Source organism: Equus quagga, chromosome 15 (assembly GCF_021613505.1).
Source record: "Equus quagga isolate Etosha38 chromosome 15, UCLA_HA_Equagga_1.0, whole genome shotgun sequence".
NCBI classification, from domain to species: domain Eukaryota; kingdom Metazoa; phylum Chordata; class Mammalia; order Perissodactyla; family Equidae; genus Equus; species Equus quagga.
The window spans coordinates 14614432-14640775 of record NC_060281.1 but is presented as its reverse complement, the minus strand read 5'-3'; the positions used below and the strand labels follow the sequence as shown (position 1 = coordinate 14640775).

Sequence of the window (26344 nt, the reverse complement as noted above, 5' to 3'; positions counted from 1 at the left end):
CTTTAAGGATAAGTTTGTTAATGCTATTGAGCGGAATCCGACTCCTAGTGACCCTGTGAGGGGAACCCTGCCCAGTCTTTTTGCACCATCCTCTCACCATCTTGATCTCCATGAGACAACGCTCTACTGCTATACACAGGGTTTTCACGGCTAGTTTTTTCGGATGTGGTGGCCAAGTCCTTCCTCCTATTCAGTCTAGTCTGCAAGCTCCTCTGAGACCTATCCAACACAGGTGACCCTGCTGGTATTTGAAATACTGGTGGCATAGCTTTCAGCATCACAGCAACATGCAGCCGCCACAGTACGACAACCAACAGATGGTTGGTGTGGTTCCCTGACCAGGAAACCAGCCAGGCTGCAATGGTGAGATAGCCGAATCTTAACCACTAGACCACCAGGACTAGGACAAGTAGGAAGTGTAAAGGCAAAGAGGAGAAGCAAGGGTAATTCTGACCCCTTTCTTTCATTTACCAAATATTTAGGGAACCAATACAAAGGTTGTTAGAGAGCCATGTGTGAAGAGCTGAAGTGAGAATGTAGCAGAAAGGAGAGGAATTAGAAATATTCCAAACAAAGTATATCCAAAGGACACCATCACTAATTTGCTATAGGAGATAACAGGATAGATATAATCAATGACATTAGAATTAAAGGCCTGGGTCCTGGGGAAAAAGTTGAGGTAACAAATGACTTAATTTCCTCTTTAGTTCAGAGTATGTCCTTATAAATAACAGAATAAATTAATAAATCGCTTGAGAGACAGAAAATAGCAGAATGAAGAGAGTGGATAATGCTTTATATAGTCTTTCTTTAAAAAAGTAAATGAGGTAAGGAATAAGAAAAACACAAGACCCTTTGAGGAAGGTTTCCCATAAACCCACTCTTCTCCCAGTTTCTGTCTTCTCAGTAAATTACACCACTCCTCACGCAGTTGCTCAGGTCAAAAGTTCTACAGGGATCTTTGATCCTTCTTTCTCGTTTGCCAATCCATCAGCTAATCCTGCGGCCTCTGTCTTCAAAGTGCATTTAACTACCTCTTTCTTCCTCCATCACTACCACCCTAATCTAAGCCACCAGCATAAGTCACCTGAAAGATGGCAATGTTATTGCAACATCTTCACAGTTAGTCTCCCTGCTTCCTTTTTTGTCCTCATTAGCAGCCAATTCTCCGTACAGCATAAATCAAATTAAAACATAAATTGCACCCTCCCCTGCCCTGTTTAAAATCTTCTAATGACCAGGATAAAACCTAAAACCTTTATCATAAGAGTGATAAAATAACCATCTAATTTCAAAGAAAACATGTTCACCCTTAAAAGAGTCACAGTAAAAAAATATACTTAATACTTGTAATGAGTAAAAAATATATTTCTTTAAATCTAAGTATAACTTCTCTCGACTTATCTGAAATCCAAGAAACCCAATATTTTTGTTCACCAGCCTTCCTAAAAGTCAACTGAAGCAAGCAACAATAAAGAGTAATTTAATTTAGAGATAGCTTTATATAATAAAAGAGAACACAGGAGAATAAGTTTTTAAAATATCCTGCTAAGCTTCACTTGGTAGTGTAAGAAATGATTCTAAGTTTACAAGGTTAACATGAAATTTTCCTCTGAAGATTTCACTCTAACATTCTTCATAAAATAAATCAATGAAATACAAATAAATTCAGATCTCTAATTCTCCTGGTGAAAGTTCATAAAGAGGTTCCCATAACAATATCTTAGAAAGACTTATTAAACTGACTTACCATAAGGAAGATTGTAGATCAATGTTTAAAGAAATAGTTTGAATAAGGTCTTCAGTTCGGTTAATCCTGTGCTGATCTCACCTTGCTGGATTTGATGGTGTTCTACGGTTGTATAAATTATCACTAGGGAAGGCTGAGTGAGGGTCATGGAAACTCTGCACAATTTTTGCAACTTCTTGCAAGTCAAATTATTTTACAAATTTTTAAAATGGTTAACAAAAGAAAGGCTACGTATAAAGTGAATACAGTATGATAATTACACGTCATTCATATAAACTCATTAAAGTACTCCTCCCCAGGATCGACACTAAGAAATTTTGTTTTTAATATTTTTATTATGTAGAGCACAAGCAATGGAATCAGACAAACCACAAAAATCCAGCCTTAGGAACTTCTACTTTATGATCTTGGAAAGTTTACATAACTTCTCTATCCTCGGTTTTCATATCTGTAAAATGCAGATAATAATACTTACAGCATTGAGAGATTTAAATGAGATAATGTATGGAAAATGCTTGGTGAGGCCTGACATCTAGTAAGCCTTCATGATAAGAACTCAATAAGTAGTAGCTACTTAATTACTATGGACAGTTTTAATTAATAAAATTGAGTTTCTTTCAAAATAGCCTGTAGCTCAGACACTGAATGAGGTTTTTAACACATTCTTATAAGAAAAATCCATTCATATGGCTCCTGTCAAATTCCACCCTGCTAACTTTATAATAATTAAAGTTTCTTATTGATCCCTGTTTGAAAGGCCTCCTTCACAAATCCTTTTGGGTATCAGAAAGGCACTCTAAACTCAATGTTACCAAATCTGAACTCATAATCTTTACCCTAAAACCTAGTCCTCTTGTAGTGATTGGCGCCACCATCTACCTACACAAACCAGACACCAAGAATGCCCCTCACACCCAACACATCTTACAGATTTTATCTCCTGTCTCTCAATCTGCCCACTTCTCTCCATTGCCACTTTAGCTCCTGACTACAAGTTACACTCTCTCTTGCTTGGACCTCTTAAGAGATGTCCCAAGATTCTAGACCCCTCCTGATGCCTGCGTTGTACCTAGAATGATTTTTTTAGATACAGAAATGTGATTATATGTGACTACCTTATATAATACATATATTATATGTGACTACCTTACAGGGGTCTCCTACATGATTCCCTTAGAAACCTAAACAGCTTCTAATGCTCTTAGGGTAAAAACTAAATTTTTTTTTATACTAACAATGAATATTGCCCTGACCACTGACTACTCCTGGGAACCCTATCTTGCTTGGCCCCTGCTCTCCAGGTCAGCCACTCTGGCATCCTTTCAAGTCCCTCATGTTCTCCATTCTTCCTCCCACCGTAGAGTCATCTCTCAGGCCTCTGCTTCTCAATCACCTGTGCTGACTCCTCTTCAATCAACTTCCAAAAAATTGGACTGGCCCCTATCTCATTCCCAGGCTCCAATTTTCTCCTATACCTGTATACTCTTGATCAGGGATATCCTCCACTTCCAGGATGACTCCCTCACATTTTCTCTCTGAGCCTTCAGTTATGTATCTAATTGCCTTGTCGATATCTCCACTGGGTGTCGGCAACTTAGCATTGTCCCTTCTACCCTGCCACCATGCCACCTTCTACCCTGACAAACCTGTTCCTCTGTCTGTCTTCTCATCTCAGTACATGTTTCCACCATCCACCAGTCAAAAAACCTGAAGCATTCCCCTCACCTCAACATTCAATTCACTGGCATGTCCAGGCAGGCCATGTCCTCTCCATCCCCGCTGCCTCCATAGCCATAGCCACCATGATTTTGGGCCTCAACTAGCCTCCTAACTGATACCTCAGCTTCTGCTCTTGTCTCCACAAACCATCACCTATATAGCAGCCAGAGTGGTTTTCAAAACAATAATCAGATTCCATCAATTCCTCTGTGCAAAACCCTTCTGTGATTGTCCCTTTGACCTATATCTAAACAAAGTCCCACGTGACTTGGCATCATTAGCAGGTACTAAGTCCCTTTGACTTATACCTAAATAAGGTCCCATGTGACTTGGCATCTGTAATGTCACACAACTTCCCCTCTGCTCACTCTGCTCCAGCCATAATGACCTCCTTCCCGTCCCCCACCCTGCCAAAGGCCACCTCAGGGACAATACTGGATGAGCCTCCTGCACTGAGTGCTCTTGCCCATTCTCATCAAACATCTATATGCCTCTTACCTGTCAGAATTCAGCTCAAATTTCCCATCTCCTGAGAGATGTTCCCTGTCCATTCAATTTAAAGGGAACCCTCTTATCTCATTTATTTCTCTATTAGCACATTTTATAATCTGCAACTGCATTGTTCATATTTTTATATTTGCTTTTTTATTATCTATCTCTCTCCACTAAGATGGAAACTCTCAAAGGACAGCAATCTTTTAAAATTTGCCCCTGCATCTCCAGTGCTTACAATCCCTGGTACATAGTAAGTACTCCTCAGATATTTGCTCTTTTTTGAATGGTTGAATGCCATTTGCTCTGGCTAGGGTGCTCTTCCCCCACATACTCTGCCCTCACTTTGTTTAAAGCCCGCTTATCTTTCAGTTCCAACCTCTGAAATCATTCTTCAGGGAAGCCTGCTCTAACCTCTATCACTGCCTCAAGGTCCCATATCCATATGTTTTCAGAATCCTATATAGCCCTCCTTCATAGCATTTATCACGTACGTAACATTACATTTAGTTTATATTTACCTGACTAACATCTGAGGGCAGAGACCACGTTGCTTTTTACCTGTTATTATATCTCCAAACCATAGTTCAATGTTTGTCATATGGTGAGAATTCACAAAAATCATGTTAAATAAATAAATGATGTTAAAATAAGTACAAAAGTAATATCTACTCAATGAAGAGAATCTGTACGTAGAGAAAAGCACACCAAAACGGTAGCTACCAAGTGGGATCCTTGCTCTGTTGCATGTCCTTCCAGACATTTCTCTATCCACATATGTGCATTCATAAATATTATTTTATTTTATTTTGTTTACAAAACTAGGCTAATATATACATATTATTTCCTGCCTGGCTGTCAAGATCTCCTCCCCTTTGTCAACTTGGGATTCACTCTTTTTCACCTTTTCCAACTAAAAATTTTTAAATGGTATTTAATTATTGTTTTAATTAATATGTGTTTTAATTCTAGTAAGGAGCATTTTTCCATATGTTTTAGTCAGATGTATGTCTTCTTTTGGGGCTCGTGTATTCAAAATCCTTATCGATTATTCTTCCGGTGTGTTCATATTTTTTTCTTTTTATTCCTAAAAGTTCTTTACATATTAAAAAATATAGCCCTCCATCTATACCATATATATTGCAAACATTTTCTAGTTTATTGTTTGCCTTTACATTTTGTAATTGATATGCTGAAATATAGATTTTTTTTAATGATTTTTTTTTATGTAACAAGTCTGTTATTTCTTGCTGATATGGTTGTTGTATTTCTTGCTATGATCAGACAAGTCTTCCCCAGTTTAACACTACATCGTATTTACTTAAATTTTCTTCAAATAATTTTACAGTTTTGCTTTTTTACATTTAATTTTTTTAATCCATTTACAATTTATTTTAAAGTAAAACATAAAGTGAGAATCTAATTTTATATTTTCCAAAGCATAGCTCAATTATTCCAGAACAAGTTTTCAACTAAATTGAAATGCTAATTCATTCAAATTCCAAGTAATAATACATACCTGGGTCCATTACTAAGCATTCTCTTTTGTTCTGGTGCCAATAATAATAACAACGTAATTATTCACATTAAAAGTATACATATTTTAAATAACTGGCAATATTTGGCTATCTTCAAGTGTTTATCGTTCCAAAAGACTTAGAATTAATGAGTCAGATTCCAAATGCATACATTTGGCTTGTGGTTAAAAGTTGCGTTATATTTGACATCTTTAAAATACTGAGCCATTCCAATTATGTTATGTATCATCATTTATTCTAATCTCCTTTTATGCCTCTTACTAGAATTTTATAGTTTTGCTTTTATAGCTCCTGTAATTTTTCTTGTCTATTTCTAGATATTTTAAATTAAAATTTTAAATAAGATTCTACATTATAATTTAAAACTTTATTGCTCAATATTAAAAAGCTATTGATTGATTTGTGCATTTATTGAATGCAACTGATAGTTTTTCAGATGCTTCTCTAGCTTTCTAAGACAAAATGTATATAATCTACAAAAAATTGATAATTTGGATTCCTTTCAATAGTTACAACTAATGCATTTTTTTTTCTTGACTTAGAACATTGGTTAAAACTTTAATAACAATATTTAATGACTGTTATCATACACAGTAATTTTTAATGTTACTTTTTCCATAAAATACAAAGTTGCTTGTTTGAGAGAGATTTTTTAATTATTTAAAAGCAGTGATTCTCAACTAAGGGCTAAACTACCCTACTAAGTAACACTGATTTAACTATCCTTGTAGTCTTAATTTACTGTTTATGCCAAGAATGCACACTGAATTTCATTAAACATATTTCAGTTTTGTACCAAATTGATCATTCTCTTAATCTTTCTATCTATTGTTTAGATAAATTATATTAATGGATTATTTCATTTCAAACCATCCTTTTGCTTGAATAAGTCACAATCAATCGTCATTTTTTTCTTCTAATAAATTACTGGATTTTGTTTGTTGCTGTTTTATTTAGGATTTTTGCATTTTACTTACACTTGGATGCTGCCTCTGTTTTCTTTTTTTGAGTTATCTTTAGCAGCTGTTTTAAAAATTCTTTTATACTTGCTTTCTAGAATTAACTGGAAGGCATCACATATTTTCCTATGCTATGAAATAGATTATACAGCATAAAAAGCATCTGATATTTGAATGATTGAAAGAACATGCCATAAATTTATTTGAGCCAAATGTATTCTTGGGGATAAATCTTTGACAACTTCACATCTTTCATTATTATTTGGTCTTTCAGTTTTATTCTTCTTTAGCCAATTATGATGATTTATATTTCTATATATAATTTATTTTTTAAATTTCAAAATGTCACTATATAGATATACACATTTTTATATTACAATTTTAATCTTTTTTGGTATCTGTTATATTTTGAATTTTCATTTCTGATTTTATATACTGTTTTCTTTGTATGATTAAAGTTAATAGAGATTAAACCAGTTATCTCTAAAAAGAATTCAAATCTACTAATTTCCCACTTTCTAATTCACCAGTGTCTGCCTTTATCTTGCATCAGTTGATTTCATTAGACTTAGTGATTATTTTGTTTTTGGTTTCTCATATTGAAAGCTTGGCTTTCTTATTGTTGTGCTGTCTTATCCAACAATGAAAGCATTTAATGTGATGGCCTGTTTGGCCTGTCTCATGCAATACTCTCATTGTTATTTCCCAAGTATTCTATTGATCTCCCCTTTGAAACAAAAATTATTTAGGAGAGGGTTTATTTTTTCTTTTCTCTCATCTTTCAAGAGATTAATATTGTTGGTTAAGATGTTTTAATCTCTACATTTATTTTAGTGTGATCACATTCTATATCATTTGTCTATGAAAATTTATTAAGATTTTTATTATATTATATTCTCTACATATACAATATATAGAATATTATATACTATATTATTTTATTATATTATATCCTGGGGTGAAGATATATATATACACATACACAAATTAAATTCCCTTTATTATATTATTCATATTTTCTTTATCATTTTTAACCTAATTTATAAAAACACAGATTTAAGTAAATGTCTTTCATTATTATTTTTATTTCTATCTATTTCCCCTTCTATTTCTTAGAGATGTACTTTATATATTTCTATATTATGTTACCTGGTTGAGATGTACTTTATATATATCTATATTATGTTGCCTGGTGTAAAATTTTCCTGACTATTCGCATCTTAGTAAAGGTTGAAGTCTTTATTAATATAAAATGCATTTATTTGACAAATTTTATACATTTATTGTGTTTTTTTTCTTGTGAATAATCTTGAGGTTCTTGCTTTCACTTTGTTGATATTTTGATGATTTATTTTATGTAATATTTAATTTTAATTTTTTTCTTAATTGGTTTTAAGTTTTAGTCTGGTAAAAACATTAGATTACATTTTATTACTCAAGTTTTTCTATATAGGGTCATTTTTAACAAGCATATTTTCTTTTTATAAATAGTTGATTTATTCTCACTTTTTTACTTCTGTTGTGTTTTTATGCCTTTTTGTTGTTTTTGTTCTCTTACTATTTCATTTCCTTCTTTTTTTGTATTTTACTATGTGTTTTATGGTTTCTTTCATTCTTCTTTTCCTCTGGTGATTTGGAAACTATATATCCCATTTTAACTTCTGCTAGAATTGACTCACGTTTACATAGTTACTTCCTAGGGCACTCTTATGTCTCATCTCCACTTTCCTATGGCTATAGTCCCAGATTTTAAACCCAGATTTTTATCTGAGAATTACGGCCCACAATGGTTAGTTTATGTGTCAACTTGGCTAGTCTCTAGTACCCAGTTATTCAATCAAACGCTAATGTAGGTGTTTCTGGGAAGGTATTTTGTAAATATGATTAACAGCTACCATCAGTCGACTTTAAGTAAAGAAGATTACCCTCAATAATGTGGGTGGAACTCATCAATGAGTTGGAAGGCCTTAAAAGAAAAATTTGAGGTTCCCCCAAAGAAGGAATTCTGCATCCAGACTGAAACATCAGATCCCGCTACAGGCTTTGCAGCCTGCTGGCCTGCCCTACAGATTTTGAACTTTCCAGCCCTCTTAAGCATGTAGGCCAATTTCTTGAACTATATCTCTCTATATACTATATACATTAATGCATACTGTTTATATAATACATGATATATATATAAAATTAGTATGATATATACATATATATACACATAACCTACTGGTTATATATTTTTTATATAAATAAAACTTTGATTAATACACTAACTTTTCAAACTTTATGTGATTTCTTTTACAAGAACAATTAGAATTTGTCTTATTTTAATAACGATATTTACAGTATTATATTTAACTTATCTCAGGGTTTACCTTTAATATATATATACTTCATATACTTTTATATTATTCTTGAATTTTATTCTTATTCTTCAATTTTAGATTCAGTTTAATCTCTTCATTAGGTTTTTGCATTTTTTTTAGTTTTTACAATGCGAAAGATATCTTTTGTTTGCTTTCACATGTGAGTGGCATCTTAGTAGGATGTCCGATTCTTTGGTCATAATCTTTCTTTCCCTAAACGTTTATGGATTTTGCATCACCATCTTCCTGTATTTAACTGTACAGAGAATTCTGAGGTTAGCAAGCTTTATGCCCCTTTCTGTTTTTCTCTTGCTTTTCTCACTCTGTTTTTTCTTGTTGTGAGGAAATGTAGCACTCATTATTCTTGATATTAATCTGTTCAAATTAAATGTAACTACCCTCTGTTTGCAATATGTATTTCAATTATAGTTTTTGTTATTCTTTCTGTTGCGGTTATTCTGGGCTCTTCTTAAAAAGAGTGATTACCTATATGTACTTTCTATATTTCGTTCTCTATTTCTAACATTTTCTCTTTTACTATTTTTATCTCCTAATCTTGTCTTCTGCATTCAGAGAGATTCTATCAGTTTGTTTTTCATGTTACCTATTCACTTTGAGGCCATAGTGATTACATTCTTAACTGCCTCCAATGTATTATTAATTGTTATTGTGTCTTAAATTCCATAAAATTTTTCATATGCTTCATCTCTTTCCTATCTTATTTCTATCTCTTAACCAGCTACCATTTCAACTCAGACTATTGTGGTCTCACCTCATACTTCATTTATCTCATAGAATTCAGGTTTTAAGATTTATTAACAACAGTAAACAAGTATTATCTAAAATTCACTCCTTAAATAAACCATATTCCTCCCCTGCCTTTCACTTGTTTTTGTTCTTCTACTAAGTTACAGAGATTTCTAAAATCTCTTTTAGTCCCTTATTTTTCCATTTGTTCATCCTTCAATTATGATTCTTAATCTATAATTTAATTTCATATCATAATAAAACTTCAAGGAGAAGGAAATGAAACTAAAAAGTACATCCCTCACTTACTCTCATTCCTTACCTCTCATTGCCTGAGGCAATGTCAGCCCCAAGATGTGTCCAGGATTTCTTAGGATAAGCACTGTGAAGCTGAACTTTCCCATAAACCCCTGAAAACAAAAGGAGCAAAGTTAGATAGGAAAATCCTTCAGAGGAATTAAGGCCACATACGTAAAACTCATTAGAGAGGTTATGCAAAATATCTGATAAAGAAACCATATGTGAACATGTCCACCTTGTAAGAAAAAGAATATTTAAGTGCTCTGTTTTCAGAATGTAAATATCTCACGTAGCTATGAAACTCATTTTCTCAAAAGCTATAGAGAAATGAATGCTACCTCACATGCAGTAATCCAAAAGCTGGAAATAGACCACTCTAATGGCTAACTAGTTTGATTTCTACCATTAAGTGACTCCAAACCATTTGCACTTCTATTGGAAGTTAACTGGTTTTAATGCTTTATGCTATACACTAGATTTTCCAAGGTAAGGGTAATTTTACTTCCTGAGGAAAGAGATTGGGTGCTATTGGCTTTGTTTCCGGTGGTTGGACCTTATGTTTTGTTGTTTTACAGATATCAAAGGATAGATCTTCAGCTCCTTTGTTTCAAAATATAACTTATTTCAGACTCACAAATTAAAGTCTTACCAGGGATGTGCTTGATGCACTCCAGTCTCTTTCCTTCAGGTCTTTCCTCTTACATGTTTTACTGCCATTTAAAATCTCATATTCCAACATTCCAAAAATGTTTTGAGCGTGAGCCCAAATAGTTACAAAATTAGGATTATGCACTCCTAATGCTTTATATTTATTTATGTTTAGATAAGATAAACACACACACATATATGAATATATTCATATATGTTTGAATAGAAGTTCTAATATTTTCTTCCTGCATCCAAACAGATTGTCTGCCTATTCTAGATTGGTGCACTCCATTCTGTTGTACGTCACTAATCTTGAAATCTAGAGACTTCACAGTTTTTAGCAGAAAAATGTATAAATGAAATAAACAAACACCAGTAAGTCACAAATGATATGCCTCGTGAATATAACATGCCATTGTGAACTAAAACAATCTCATTTAATTATAACCTAACCAACTGTTTATATCAACATCCATAATTTTTTCCATACTCTAATTCAGAAAAAAAGTCAGAAGATAATAAAACTAAAATCAAGAATAATGAAAATATGATCTCAAATGTAAATAATGAAAAATATTCTCACTTTCAGGACATATCCTGGAATAAATATTTTATAATAATAGTAATATATATATGTATATATAAAAGTTTCATGAGATATCATCATCATTATCATAAGAAAAGTTCCATCTTTTTCACTATTGGCTAAGTAAGCCAGGCAGGCGAGAAACATGAAGTAATTTAGAGAAACTTCCAACAACAAAAATTTTAACAAAAACCAGTTTATTTCCTTAAATTTCAATTATCCAGAAAATTCAATTGACCAGAAAAGCAGATTTCTTGATCATTCCCAATCATCAATGGTTTACCGTAAAATGATGCCATTTTTTAGTTCTTCCAAGGAGATTATAATACTTAGATTAAACTATGCCATTTACTTATGATATCACAAAATTTTAAGCATGCAATGAAATAAATATTTTCTTTCCTATTCAATTTAGTATCAGAAAAAAATACCAAAACACTAGTTTGGCCATATGGCTGGAGTCGTAGATCAGGACAAGCATCCTTATACGCTCCTAACACAAAATTTAATCCAATGCGGCCCTCCATGGAACAGAGTAGACACCACAGGCCAAAAGAGATTCAGTGTTCCTGTTGTGATCCACCCAGTTTTCCAACTTGAAAAAGTTTAAAAATTCTTGAACTTCATATTCTTAAAAAGATGAAACAAATAGCGTGTATGAAAGATCCCTTGGAAACAATAAAGCACTCTTAAAGGATTATATGGCAACTCTTGTACATTATGGAATCAAGTTACCAAACTTCAGACTATCCGAACATGATTGTTTCCACTTTACTGAGTCACTGAGATCTTATAAAATCAGTAATGCCATACAGAGAAAGTGAGAAAATCCTAGAAATCTGATAAACAGCCTCTTAGATCAAAACTGAGTTATTGTGCGGCTCTTCCATCATGGTTGTACAAGGCCAGTCCCAGTTCTGTGCTCTTATGTGGACCAATTATAGTATAGGATTTGGTACTGTGGCAATATCAAATGATGACACTGTCAACAGCAAACATTCCTTAGTAATCTATAGCTCCATCAGTTTAAAAAATATATCAATAACACACATTATTTACAGTTGATAACATAGTCTTATTCCAGACTTTGGTGTCTGACCAAATTTGGAATTAAACCTAGGTTCTGACACTATAAAGCTGTGCTGCCTTCTGCATATTTCTCATCATCTCTGAGGCTTAGTTTTTACCTCCATAAAATGGACCTTACTTACAGGAGAGGTGGTAAGAGAGATAATGAATATAAATTACCTAGAAGAGTGCCTGGAATTTAGTAGACGATCTATGAGTGGTACTTCTCTATCAGACTCACAAACACACACACATTTCATTTTTAATAAAAGCTAAATTATCTTTTATTAAAAGAGTATAAAATACACTCTTACCAATTGTTCCTGGATCAATACGAATTCCATCAAAACGGTCACAAAAGACTCCTTCTGAGGCTCTAAGGAGAATCAGAAGCTTTTGTTCTTTTTCTAAGGGATTTTCTAAAGTACCTGTCCACAAAGAAAAGTATATCATTTAAATTAATTTGAAATTAAAAGAGCGAGGGGGATATTGGGAATTAATTGTGGAAGTGCAAAGTAGATGCTATGAAGTAAACTATATAAGAAGAGCCAATGGTCACATAGATGAAACAGAAAAAGGGGAGAAAATAAGAGACAGTAAACTCTGAGGGAGATTAAATTATTATTCAGCAAATATTCACTCTTTTTTCTTCACTAGGGTAGAGTAAACTTTCCTGACCTACGAATATTTAGCCTGGTCATATGACTTGTTTTGGCCAATGAGATTTGGGTACGAGTGATAGTAACGTCAGTTCCAAGTTGATGCTTTTAAGTTGCCTGGCAAATTTTCACAGAAATGATGTCTTCTGCCATGAAAGGCAAATTCCGTAAATAGCCTCTAGTGCCTGAATGAAGAGACACACATAGCAGATCTGAATCAAACACACAAGCTGGAAGCAACTCCAACCAAGTCTAGCACATTTGCTGTTGTAAGCCACTGAGATTTGGGGATTATTTGTTACCCACCATTTTTACAGCAAAACCTGGTTGATACATTGGCTGGATCATGCCTGGATCCACTGACTGGATCCCCAAATTTCCCTACATGCATTTTAGCATTTAGTTCTCAAAACAAACCTGAGAAGTAAGTATGATTCTCATTTCAATTTCAAATATTCATACATAACAAGTCTTAGAGGTTAAAGGACTTGTCCGAATTTATCCAACTAGTAAATAACAGAGTCTGAATTTGAATGATGATCTGTTTATGCTAAGGGTTTTATTGAGCAAGTAATAGGTTATCTTCTAAGCGTAAATTCTTTAGCAGCCCAAAGACCCAATCCATTCAGGCTGTGATAGGCAGACAGTAGTTGGGAATTACTTCTGACCCTGTTGTGAGGATGTCAGCAGCAGAGTTTGGTCCCTTTTACAGTGTGAGAATTATTTAGAGAATTTGCTGAAGTAGTGTTAGTGAATATGGACTTAATGAAGGTTATTTTCTTCAGAAAGTACATTTTAAAGTACAGACAATATTATAAGGAATCAGGTTTTCAAAAGTGACTGGTGAAAAGATAGTCTCCAAACTCTATACCGGATCAAACAGGTTCACAAAAAACATCTGCTATCAAATGAGACTTTCCGGTTTAGAAATCCCTGAAAATATAACCAAAAATGAGGTTTTCAAATACAGCATGAAGTAAATGGTAAACTTACAATTGCCTGGTTGTCACTTTGCTTAAGTGACCTTTCAGGGGGCGTCAAATCACTCTCCCAGTTGACACATCATGCATACCTGCTTAGCCGAAAGGCTCCATGTGAGTTCGCAGCTTGCCACACACCTATCTTCATAGTCTAGCCTTCACAGCCATTAGTCTAGAAGGGACTGCTAAAAGTAAGACTCAGAGAGGCAAGTAGATCTGCCTAGAGTCACACAGTACGTCAATGGGAAGGCAAAGATTAGACCCCACTGCGTGTGTGTGCCCAATGAGGTGCTGAGGTACGCTGCTGCTCCGCGTAGTCAATGCCAGTCCTCAGCTGAGCCACTAATGGATCATCTTAGCCAAAACAAAGATGTGCTAGAGCAGAAAGAAGGGAAGGAGGAGAAGAGGAGAATGTTAAGAAAATGCGTGTGGTGTCGCTCTTATCTTGTGGTTATGAGTCTGTCCAGTAAGCTGTTTTCCAACTGTGATTTCATTTATTTCACAGAGGGTAGCTTAGATTCTTGAGGAACAAAATGGCCTAGCACTAAACAGATACCAGAGAGAAAAAAGTAGGACAGTTTCTGCCCTAGAGAAATGTATGCAGAGTCCCACAAAAAGAGTTCAGCGTTCCTCTAAAATCAGAGATGAAATCAATTATGCAACCCGAACGGCAGCACATGTGCAGCTTTCGTAGAAAGTCTGGGCAAAATTAGTCAGCCTGCCGTGATCTTCTGGTATCTGAAATGACCAGAGTTTGGATTCTTTTCTGCGATGTGGGGGAAGGGAAAGACGGAGGATAGGGACTGAGTAGAGAGAAGGCAAGGGTGACCGAAGAGACGGAAATATGGCTATTTCCACATTAAAATTCTGTGCATCTTGCATTCGTAAAAGCTGGTGAATGGAAAGCCCTAAAGCCTGGCTCCCCATTTTATTCTCCAGTCTAGCAATCAAAGAAAGGTGAAGAGTTCTCACCAGCTTGGGCTTTGTCCCCAAATGACAGCAGCCACCTCGGAGAACGCTCTCAGAATAGAGCTGTTCCTCTCTGGCTCTCCCTTTTAAAGCTTATCCAAGCTGCTCTAAACTGTGGCAAAAGACATTTTCAACCTGGATGAATTTTGATGCCTACGATGGAGGGAAAATCACTGTCGTTGTGCTGCAAAGACACGCCAGGTATTTTTGCGTACATGATTTCATTCAGTTCTCACAACCCGATGGTGGATACTGTTGAGGTTCTCATGGGGAAACTGAGACAAAGAGAGGTTAACTAACTTGTCAGAAATTACACAGCCAATAAGAGGTGAAACTGGGTTTAGCACTTAATAAGTGATTTAATTATGACTTAATAAGTACCATCCTAGGACCCGTGGACATAGAGGAATAGGAAAGAAGGAAAGGGAAGTCGCTGTTACCCATATGATGGTGGGCAATGGAGGGCAAACAGAATGTGTTCCAGATGCTAAAGTCACCTGGGGAGGTGGAAGAAAAATAAGTTCTGGTATAAGAAAGGTAACCTTTATAATGATTACAGGAATATGGTACAAATGGATTCCATGAACTTCAAAGATAAGAAAGAAAGAAAAGGACCTTCTATAATTTTATTAACTAAACCTCTTTGATGGAATCAACCATAAACCTAGTTTACACTTGAGCCCGCTCTCTCAACATGACTCCCCACACCTTGGAACTGAGCCAACCCACGCTGAACTACTTACCATTCCCTCTACTCTCTCTCATCTGTGCACAGGAGATTCCTCAGGCTTTTATATCTCTCACCTTTGTCCTAACTTCTAATCATCCCTCGAAGCTTGTCGAAGCTTGGTTCCACTGTCATTTACTTCTAAAAGCCTTCTAGGATCTTGAACTAATGTCCTCTTTTTTGCATAAAATGCTCGTGCCCCTTGCTGCCATAATTCTCCTTCAAGGAACTTGTCCTAAAGAAATAGTGTGGAATCTGGACAAAGATTAATGCCCAAAGTTCTTCGCTGTAGTGTTATCTACTTAAAATAGCAAACATTTGAAAATGCTTCAAAATAGCAAACAATCAGAAACATCTTTGTCCGCTTAGAACCCCTTTCTTTTTCCCCAGTTTCCTTGACCTGCTCAATAGCTGAGCCACCTAAGTCCCTAAAGAAACGCAAATCCAGCTCAGACGCCACCTCTTCTGGCATTCTTCCTTGTGCCCCAAGTCTGGGTTGAGCAGTCCTCTGTGGGCCATCACAGTAGACCACGTTTCAGTGGTATACTCAATACTTCTAGAACAGTTCTGTGCCTTTTGCCTGACCGCTTCCTTCTCTCAGCAGCAGGCTAATTGAGAGAGGGAGCTCTGCGCCACCAGCAGAGTTCATTTATATTTTACCCCAGAAATGATGAACTAGGTAATTTTAACCAATCCTCTTTCAGAAAACAATTCGAAATAAAGAGGAATACTCGACAGTAAAAAAGACTTCTTTCACCAATATTATAATAATTTTAAGCATGTATGTGCCTAACGTCACAGGTTCAGAATAAATAAAGCAGAAATTGACAGAATTATAAGGAAAACTAGATATACCTATAATAACAGTGGCAAATTAAACAGAACTGCTTTTAGAATAAACAAAAAATAGTAAGGATAGAGTAGTCTTGAATAATACAATGAGCCACCTTGACATAGTAGGGATAGATAGAAAACTAGACCCGCAAAGAATGCATATTCTTCTCAAGCACATACAAGACACTGACAAACATTGACATATAATGATTCTAAAGCACGTTTAACAAACTTAAAAGGATTGGAATCATATAGCGTATGCATGCTGATCATAGTCCAATCAAAATGTATAATTCATATTGGAAAATGTTTATAAAGTGAATTGCATTAAAATAAAGACTTTCCAATTATCTAGAGATACCATTAAAAGAGTGAAAAAGCAAGCCACAGAGTGGGCAAAGATATTTGCAATATATATAACCAACAATAGGTACACTCCAAAATATATGAATGACTTTAATAAATCAATATAAAAGATAAATCAATATAACAGATAATCCATCATAAAAAGGAGCTAGAGAACTGGTACTTCACAAAACAGGATATCAAATAGACAATAAAAATCTCAAAAGTGCTCAATCACACTAAAAATTAGGGAAACACAAATTAAAACAATAATGAGATCCCACTAGATATTCATTAGAATGAGTTTATAACGTTTGAGCTGTGTATTTTTTATTTTATAAACTTTTTTGTACATGTGTGTCATACTTCACAATAAATCAAAATTTATTAACTGATTGTTATGCTTCACAGACACTCATTAATAAGTATTTATTGATCAAAAAAATGGAAACTGACAAAATTATATTCGTCTTTCTGCTTCTCCATGCCATTAAGTTTTTTTTACAGCTTTATTGAGGTATTATTGATACATAAAAAATGGCATATAGTCAAGGTATACTGACCAAAATTTTAGACATGTCTCCCTGACCAACTTTTTTTCAGGTCCTAAATCCAAAGCAACAAATTGTATTTTTAAATGATTTGTATTTCTGTCCAAGCTAACTTCGAAATTCCATAAATGTCACGATTGCACATGAAAGACAGGCTGAGAAATTATCCTCCAAAATCAACTTTTCACATTTTCTTCTATCCTCGGATGTAGGTTACATGTTGATGACTTTGGAAGTTGAGCTTCTAATTGGAGCATAACTATTTTTCTCACGTCTTGCTGTAGCTATTTTCCTCAGAGAAGAGACTCAGAACATTCTTACTATCAGACCCAAAGTGGCAAATAGTGCTGAACCAATTAAATTGTGAAGCATATTTTATTCTGAATTAGCTTTTAATTCCCAGTGCATATTTAACCCACTTTTCCCTAAAACATCCCTCCCCAATAGAATCAATCCTACGTGAAAAGAAAAAAAGAGGAGGATGGAAGGTCATTCAGCTCAATGAAATAAGAATTGGTTAGAGGAATAACCAGTAGGCATTATCAAATGATAATCTTTAACCCCTCAGAGAGTAATTTTATTCAGACTGACAAATTTTTACCATCAACGAGGCCTCTTAGTTTATCAGCAATTGACAGAATATTAAAATAAAAGTTAATACATATTTCTTTAATTCACATACTCGCAAAATGTATAAAAATCCTTAAAACTTCATAAATAAGGTTGAGTTGATTCACTTCTGTAAGCCTCTGTGTCTGCAGCTATGGAATAGGCACAATAATAGCATCCACTTTTTGTGAGGGTTAAATGATTTAGTGCATGTTAATGACATGTGGCTCAGTGTCTGCATATAATACATGCTTTTAAAAATGTTGGCTTTGGGGCCAGCCTTGGTGGGCTACTGGTTAAGTTCAGCACGTTCTGCTTCAGTGGCCAGGGTTCAGTTCCCAGGTGCAGACCTACACCACTCATCTGTCAGTGGCCATTCTGTGGTGGCAGCTCACATACAAAAAAAGGAAGATTGGCAGTGGAAGTTAGCTTAGGGTTAATCATCCTCAGCAAAAAAAAAAAAAGTTGGCTCTTAGTAATAATAATAGCAAAAAATAGTAGTAGTAACAATGGAGAAATGAAACATTTCAAAATTAACATTTAAATTTGGAAATTTAAAAAAATAAGGTAAGCTCTTTGTAGAAAGTAATGTCCTATTCCTAAAGTGCTTTAAACTAGACATTTCAAAGACAAAAATATTAGGTGATCAATTATTTGAATGTCCAGCCCAAGGAATTTCAAGGGATACAATTAAATTCCTCTCAAACTCAAGAGTTTTCTCTTGAAAGTTTCTCTTGTGAGTTTGAAAACTTACAAGAGTTCTCTCACTAAGAAAACAAATTACTCATTCATTCACTTATTCACCTATTTGCTTAAAATTATTTAGTTTTTCATTGCAAAAATAATTCACTAAATAATATTTGTTATTTTATTATATAATTAGCTATTTAATAATTTTAAAATAATTAATAAATTTCTAAGGAATTTTATGTTACTGTCATAGAAGTTCAAGAGTCCAAAATATAGTTTAAGAAACACTGATTTAGAAAATATTAAATTAAAGGAAAGATGATTACTGTAAATTTGTTTAGCAGAGACTAACTAACGGCCCAATAAGACAGAAGAATCATTTCTTGTATCAGTGTTTTGCTTAAAACACATACATATATTCAAGTATAATGTGATGTTTACCTGTTGGAAAACTAACATTCACTTGGAAATAAACAGATATTTCTATGTTTAATCTCATTTTGAAATATGTATTATTTAACTGTGGGCTCCCAGACACTCACAGAAATTGAGTTCAGTGTTTCCTGAGCCTGTAAAGAACAAAGCTTTTATGCTTTAGCCCTTATAGTTAAATAAGTGCAATATTTAAAAGTCACATCCCTTTGATGTCACCTTTTTATTTTATCAGTTAACTAGTAGTTTGATTAGAGAACTGTCAGTGTAAACAGAACCTTATTTGTTGACTGATGATCCATATTAGCTAATTTATAAACCATCAATTTTGCAGATATCTATGTACACTTGTACTCATACTTACACATTATATGCATGATTATTTGTATTATTTTCTAATCATAGTTAAACTTGAAAGAGGATATATATATATACACACATATATATTTTTTTACTTAATATATGATTTGTAAACAAACATCATCACAAGATTCTCTCTGCCTACTCAATGAGTCTGACTCTGGGTATTGTGGCTTTAGGCTGGAGGATATGTTTTAATCTACACTTTCCTCTGGTTTGTCTCCTTCTTATTACTTAATCATCCAATGAGCCTTACAGAACTGTCAGTTTGGAAGGCAATAAACTGTGTATGGATTTTTCTTCTTTAGGGTTGAGAAAGTCCCAATCACGGAAGCAATGAAAGAAACTTCCATACACCTAGCACTTCATTTCCTGACAATCAAAGTCATGTGCTAATGATGACCTTAGGCTCCTGGCTACAAATGTGAGCCAGAGCTGACAAATACTCATCACTGGCTCTGCAAAACAATATGTGACAAGTTTTAGGATAAAAACTCAGTTCCTAGCATAATTACTGAGGGACTAGGCAATGTATCATGTGACCTGGTTGTGACAGGTCAAAGGAACAAGGAACTGCTGAGTCCTCAGGGACATTAATATGTCGGGTATGTCGTTGATTACTTGAGGATCAAGGAGGGTTCTATTAAGTTTTAAAGACACAAATTTATTGCTACTAGTTATCCTTCTGTGAAATCCTCCTACAAGCTACGCAAGAGAATTCTCCATTTGTGATTTTAAAAATATAAGATTTTACCACTCCTTATTGAGTTGAACGTTTGGATCAACAGCATGTTAACGTCAGTGATATCTAAGATAACAAGGAACACATTAAAACATAGGAATATGTCATCTAAGAAGGCACACAGAGGAAAGGGATGACTTCAGACAGCTATTCATGGGCAAAGAAATCCAAACATTTTAAAACAATCAACAACCAATGTTTATTGAACAGGCTTTGAGTCAGGCATTTTAACAGTTTTCCTCTCCTAGACAGAGTAAAAATTGAAAATGCTTTGGATTTGTACAAGACCACCAACTTTTTCAATGTATCTTATCCTTTTCACACAGGGGGAAAACACCGTAGTCATTTATACATTAACAGTACAATTCCTTCCTCACAGATGTTGACATTTAAGTATGGGGAGACTGAATGTGTTACAAGAAAAAGGGAGTGAGCTGAAAGACAGTCTTAGAGGTGTCCGTTCATTTGTGTATACACTAATCAGTCACACAGCAGACTATCAGAAGTCTACTATGCCCTAGGCAATAGGGTCACCACAGGTTCTAAAGAAGTCTATCATCTAATATAGAGAAGATCTTCATGAAAACACACCTTTTCATAACAATAGAATGGATGCCATAATGGTGATATGAATGAATAGAATGCATCAGAAAAAAAGATACACTGAAACCTACTGAATGGAGACAGGAAAAGCTCATAGTGAAGGTAGACCTGGCAAAGGGTTGAAGGATGAGTATTTAAAGTAACAAAAATAGCCTCTAATCCTGGTCTTCCTCTTTACCAGCTATGAGACTTTGGAACAAATCAATAACCTCTCTGGATCTCAATTCCCTTAACCACACAGTGAGACAGATGATTCACCCAATCCCTGAGGTCCGTGATATCACAGTTACAAATCTACTAATGGAGAATTTTCCAGAAATTATATAATAAGTTGCTAAACTAGAATTATAATCCAGGTCTCCGGAATTTCCATGTTTATGAAAGTTCTAAATGAATTTTTGTCTTGTTAAAGTCATGCTCATGAGGTTATCAAAAAGTAAAAATTTTCAGCATAATTCGGACTCATTTGTGTTCTTTAATGCTTTAGAAAGAAACACGGCATAATTTAAAATCCAGCCTACATCATGAAACTCATGTCTGTTGTTCCTGTCATATCCTCCAGTTAGTCTGCCTGGCTTTCTGTCTCACAACTATGTAAAGCACATTCCTGCCTCTGCCTTGGACTTTTGCACTAGCTCTTCCTTCTGTCTGACAGCCTGTTGTCTTTGCAAGTTTAGCTCTCTCTTGTCTCTGAGGTCTTAGGTCACATTGACTCTTCAGAAAGGTTTTTGCTAACTACCTAATCTATGGTGCCAAGATGCAACCTGGACCTCTCTTTAGCTCATTCTCCTATTTAGCTTCCTTCTGAGCATGCGCTGCCATCTAAAATTATCTTCCCCATTTGTTTTACTGTTTCATTGTCTATTTCCCTCAATAAAAGAATGCAAGCAGGAATCTTATCTGTCTTGCTCACTGCTGAAGACTTAAGTCCCAGGAAGAATGCTTGGCACTGAGTTGGCATTCAATGAGGGAGAAAGCAAGGGAAGGAGGGCAAAAAGGAACAGAGATAGGAACACATCTATAAACGAAACTTTGGAAAATCACTATAACAAAGGAATTATTTTCACCTTAATATCAACTTATTTGCTCCATTTCATCATCCAAAAGAAAGTCCATGAAAGCATATAAAGATGTGATGACATCACTCCACATGGACAACGATTCATTTTCAAGCATGAGATTTAATACATTCAATTTTACTTAACGTTATATTAAAGCCAAAAAATGAAGTTGGTAAAGAATGGATAAATGGTATTGAATTCATTAAAAATTATCATCCCTCAAGCAATAAATTTTGAATTTTTTCTTTGTTCCACATGCAAAGTAACATTTGTGTCAAAGCTATATTTGACCACGATTATACAAAACACAAAAAGCCGGCATAAGACGGCCAACCTCCTTTGCCGTTTTCTCTGTTCTCTCTGCTGTATCTCACACTACTGACCACTCCCTCTTTTTTGTAAATTCCTCCTTTTGTTTCAGGATATCATTTTCTTATCATTTCATTTTCCTTCTACCTATGTAGCTCTTTCTTTTCCATTCTCCTTCCTGAGCTCAGCTTCCTGTAACACCCTTAAAAGAATGGTTCTCTCCAAAATTTCAGCTCTGGTCATTTTTCCTTCTCTATCCCACACCTTTGGTCTCGCATTTGGGCTGATGAATCCCAAATACATATATTTAACACACTCTCTTGTGCTTTTTCATAAACCTACTTGCCGTCTACACGTTCCCACATGCACAGTCCGCTGAAATCTAAACTTGAGGTGTGTGATTCTGCACACTCAACAAATCACTGTAAGGACTTATTATGTACCTGACCCTGTTCAAGCACTTTAAAAAATATTAACTCATTTAATTTTCATAAAACGCTATGAAATAAGCACTATTATTATTCTCATTTTGGAGGTAAGGAAACTGAGGCAGAGATGGCTCATGTAATTTACCCAGAGTCACTCAACTAACAAGTGGTAGAAAGGAGATTTCATCCTGGCACCACCGTCAACCCAGATCTCCCAACCTGAAATCTAGGATGTGTCCTAAACAACTCTTTCTCACCTCACATCAAAGTTGCCACTAGGTTCTAGTGAACTGTTTTACCTCCTTAATATTTCCCTAACTCATTCTTTCTCTTTAACTCTAGTGCCCTAGTTCAGTCCTTTACAGTCTCTTTCCCGAAAACCTCAGCAGCCTTCTGACTTTTCACTGCGCCCCTTCTAATACATCCCCACATTGGCAGGAGTCGTATTTTTAAGACCAAATCTAGTCATGTCACTTCCCCACTTAAAACTATCCAGTGACCACCCACTGCCTTCATAACAAAATGCAAACTCCTTAGCTTAATGTATAAGGCCAAGAAGCTTCATCTGCCACTGCCATTCCATACAAATCCTGCAGTGCGGACATCCCCATTTCCTACAACTTCCAGAAGGCATAATGCTTGTCCACTAATATGTTCCTTTTCAGATCTCTTCCTTTATCTTTAAACCCCTCTAGGTTGGAAGAGGTGACTCTTCCGTTATTTTTTAACTTATTTGTCTCCACTATTTGAGTGAGACTTCTCTTGAAAGCTAGGTTCCTGACTTCTGTTTCCATACATCCAGCTTCTCTCATGGTGCTTGGCACATGTAGGCATTAGCAAATATATGACGAATGGACACACAAGTGAAATACTGTAAGCTTATCTTAAATGTTTTATCAGACTGATGAGACAACCATTGAACAAAGAACGAAATTGAGTTTGGCATTTGTGATGCAGCTGTAGGCCTCTAAGCAAAGCTTTGATCTTAAACTTTCCTTCTAATTCTAGCATTATGATTCTACTCTACTGAAAGTCAATTGATACCTTTTGCCAGCACCAGTTGCCTTAAAAGCAGGACCACCAAGAAATGTAATTCCACAACGTTGGGACTTGGATCAAATGGCATCAGATAGCAGACATACTCTGGCAGTGCTCTGTGCCAATGTCCACATCCATTAAGTTTGATTACTAAGTAGTCTTATTATCTATTTCATGTTGGGATTTCTTTAGGGTGTGGTAGAATTTGACAGATGGGTTGAAAGTCTTCCTTCAGGCATAATACACATAGAATTGGGCAGATGGGTTCCAGTAATCAACCTTTAAGCCTGGAACACACAGACAAAGTGGGAAGAAAAAGAATATACCATTGTTTGGTAATAGGTAAAAATATAGTTGAGAATGGACAAATCTAAAAATAAGATTTAAAATGTATAGATCAAAACTGGAAAGTGGCATAGCGTCACTTCCCTTCGGAGGTACAGATTTTCAGGCGACAAGTTTAGCAATAACCTCAGAAACCTAAAAACAGCTTATGAAAAAAGACCAATCCTAGCAATAGCAGATGTCAACCTGAAATAAGTTTTCTAGTAACAAGAGCAAGGCTCAGTTTTATTTAATATTTCTATCAGTTTACTGGTTGAGGATTTTACAGAATATTAAACAAATAGACAAATGATATTAATCTTGGAGAAAAAAATCAGAATCCAAAAGGATTTCTCCAGTGTGTAAAGATGAATTGAAATAATAAAATGAAGAGATAAGTAAAAAAGTATTTCACTTAGATCCCCCTAAAACTCAAGAGAAAACAAAATAATCTCTATATAAGTGTACAATGTAGAGATATGTGTTTGAGGCAGCACATATAAAAAGAGTAAGAATTAGAGTTGACAATATAGTTGGCAGGACCAACAGCATGACATGGCTGGACAAAGAAGTTAGTTCAATCTTTGGCTGTATTAATAGAAGAATTGTATCTGTTATGACAGCTGGAAGCTGACTGTGCTGGAGAGCTTCCACTGACACCTCCACTTGCAAGCTCTGTCCTTCCCTACCCTGCTCAGTGCCCCAGGATGCTGCTGACCTTCATGCACTACATCAATGAGTTCTCCTTTACTCAGAGTTCCAGTTGGGTTTGGCCAAATGGCATCATGAGCAGGAGACAACAGAGGAGAGTAAGAACAGGATATTTATTCCCACAGGTCCCTCCAGGTACTGGGTGAGTCCCAGCCATACAAGAGGTCATGCCACTGTCTGGCAACCATCTCCACACATCACAATCCCTTCATCTCTGATTCCAGTAAGGACTTCCTTATCTTGCTCCTTGGGGGCGAGGGGTTGTACGCACGCTCTGCTGTTACTAGCCCTCGGGTATGCCCCATGCCATTTGGACTGTTGTAAATGGTTCCTTCATTAAAATCTCCTCCAATTGTCCAATTCAGTATGACATTTATTTCCTCCAGGCACCCCGGCAGATAAACTAACATTTATTAAACACCTACTATTTGCCCAGCATGCAGTAGGAGCTGTTACATTTATTGGTTTCAACATCCCTCTGAAGAAGGTTCTATTGTTGCCATACACCTTACAGATGAAGAAATGGAGGTGTCCAGAGGCTGACTTGTTTACAGTCAAACAGCAAGTAGGTGACCAAGCTGGATCTGATCCCAGGCACCTGACATGGAGCCCATGCTGGTGACTGCTATACCCATTTCACTCTGCTCAGAGTAAGTCAGGGCCCACCCGGGAACAGTTCTTTCCCCCTGGCTTCAAACTTTCAGAGGCATGAAACAAAACAGAGATGCGTTGAGAGGCAAGGCTAGGAAAAGTGAGGGGATCTCATAACTCTTAGAAATGTAGAGGGAATGTAAATTTGTAAAAACCTTTCTGGGAAGCAATTTGACAATATGTATCAATGACCTCAAAACATGCGTTTATCCTTACGCCCATCAATTCCCCTTATAAAAGTCTATCCTAAGGAAACAATCAGGGATACGAATAATAATTGAAGTGCTGATAGGTCTGTTGCAGAGTAAGTCACAAGGACAAAATCTGAAATAATCTAGATGTTCAACAATAGAAAAATGGTTAAATAAATTATTATATATGCAGGCACACATATACATACACACATATGTACTCATATATATTATGGGATACTAAAGCAATTAAAATTGTTTCTTTGAAATATAATGAGTTGAGGAAATTCTCACACTGTTAATATAGGGCCCAAAAGATTATCAAACTGTACATCCTACATTTAAAGTGAGTGTGTATATGCGTGTAAGTGTAGTAAAAAAATGATTTTAAGACAAAATACAAAATATTAACTGTGGTTAGCTTTACATTTGGGAATATGAGTGACTACTTCATTTTTCCTGTGCAAGTTTCTATTTGTTTTTCTTTATTTTCCAGATTTTTTAGAATAGACTGAAAAATGAAAATTATTTTAAAACATCAATAACTATGATTAAAATGATATAGCTATAATATAACTATATAAACATAACAATAACTATGATGAAAATAGCTATGATTTAACTGTGGTTAAAATAATAGGAACTGCATAACCTAAAAAAGAGAAGGTTCAGGAAACTGTGAATGAGGGGCTGTTACAGGGAAGCAGGTTGACCCTCGTCCTCTGTGGATCAAACGGAAGAACCTCAACCCACAGAAACTGGAGGAAGAGAGACTTTGACTTAACAGAAGGAAAAGAATTCTAATGAGATTTTTTAAAGCAGGAACAGGTTGTCTCAAGTTTTTCTGTCACTAGAAGTACTCGAGAAAAGCCTTGACCATAATTTTTCAGGAATTTTCTCACAGTGATTTAAGCTTTGGACAGGTATTTAGGCCTAGAATTCTCTCCCAGCAGAGATTCTAAA

At 35.3% G+C, this 26344-nt stretch overlaps 1 protein-coding gene across 14 annotated transcripts in view; it reads right to left on the bottom strand.

Annotated features, from left to right (window-relative positions):
- PKHD1 (PKHD1 ciliary IPT domain containing fibrocystin/polyductin) overlaps window positions 1–26344 on the bottom strand; it is a 412643-nt gene that overhangs the window by 122505 nt on the left and 263794 nt on the right. For all 14 annotated transcript variants that reach the window (XR_006885298.1, XR_006885299.1, XR_006885297.1 and 11 more), the window contains 2 exons: window positions 12482–12595; window positions 9888–9975 (listed from right to left, as the gene is read on the bottom strand). Coding sequence is in view for 11 of the 14 variants with exons in the window: in XM_046639693.1 (XP_046495649.1) it covers window positions 9888–9975; window positions 12482–12595 (202 nt within the window). In the remaining 3 variants the exon portion in view is untranslated. The remainder of the gene's footprint in view (window positions 1–9887; window positions 9976–12481; window positions 12596–26344) is intronic.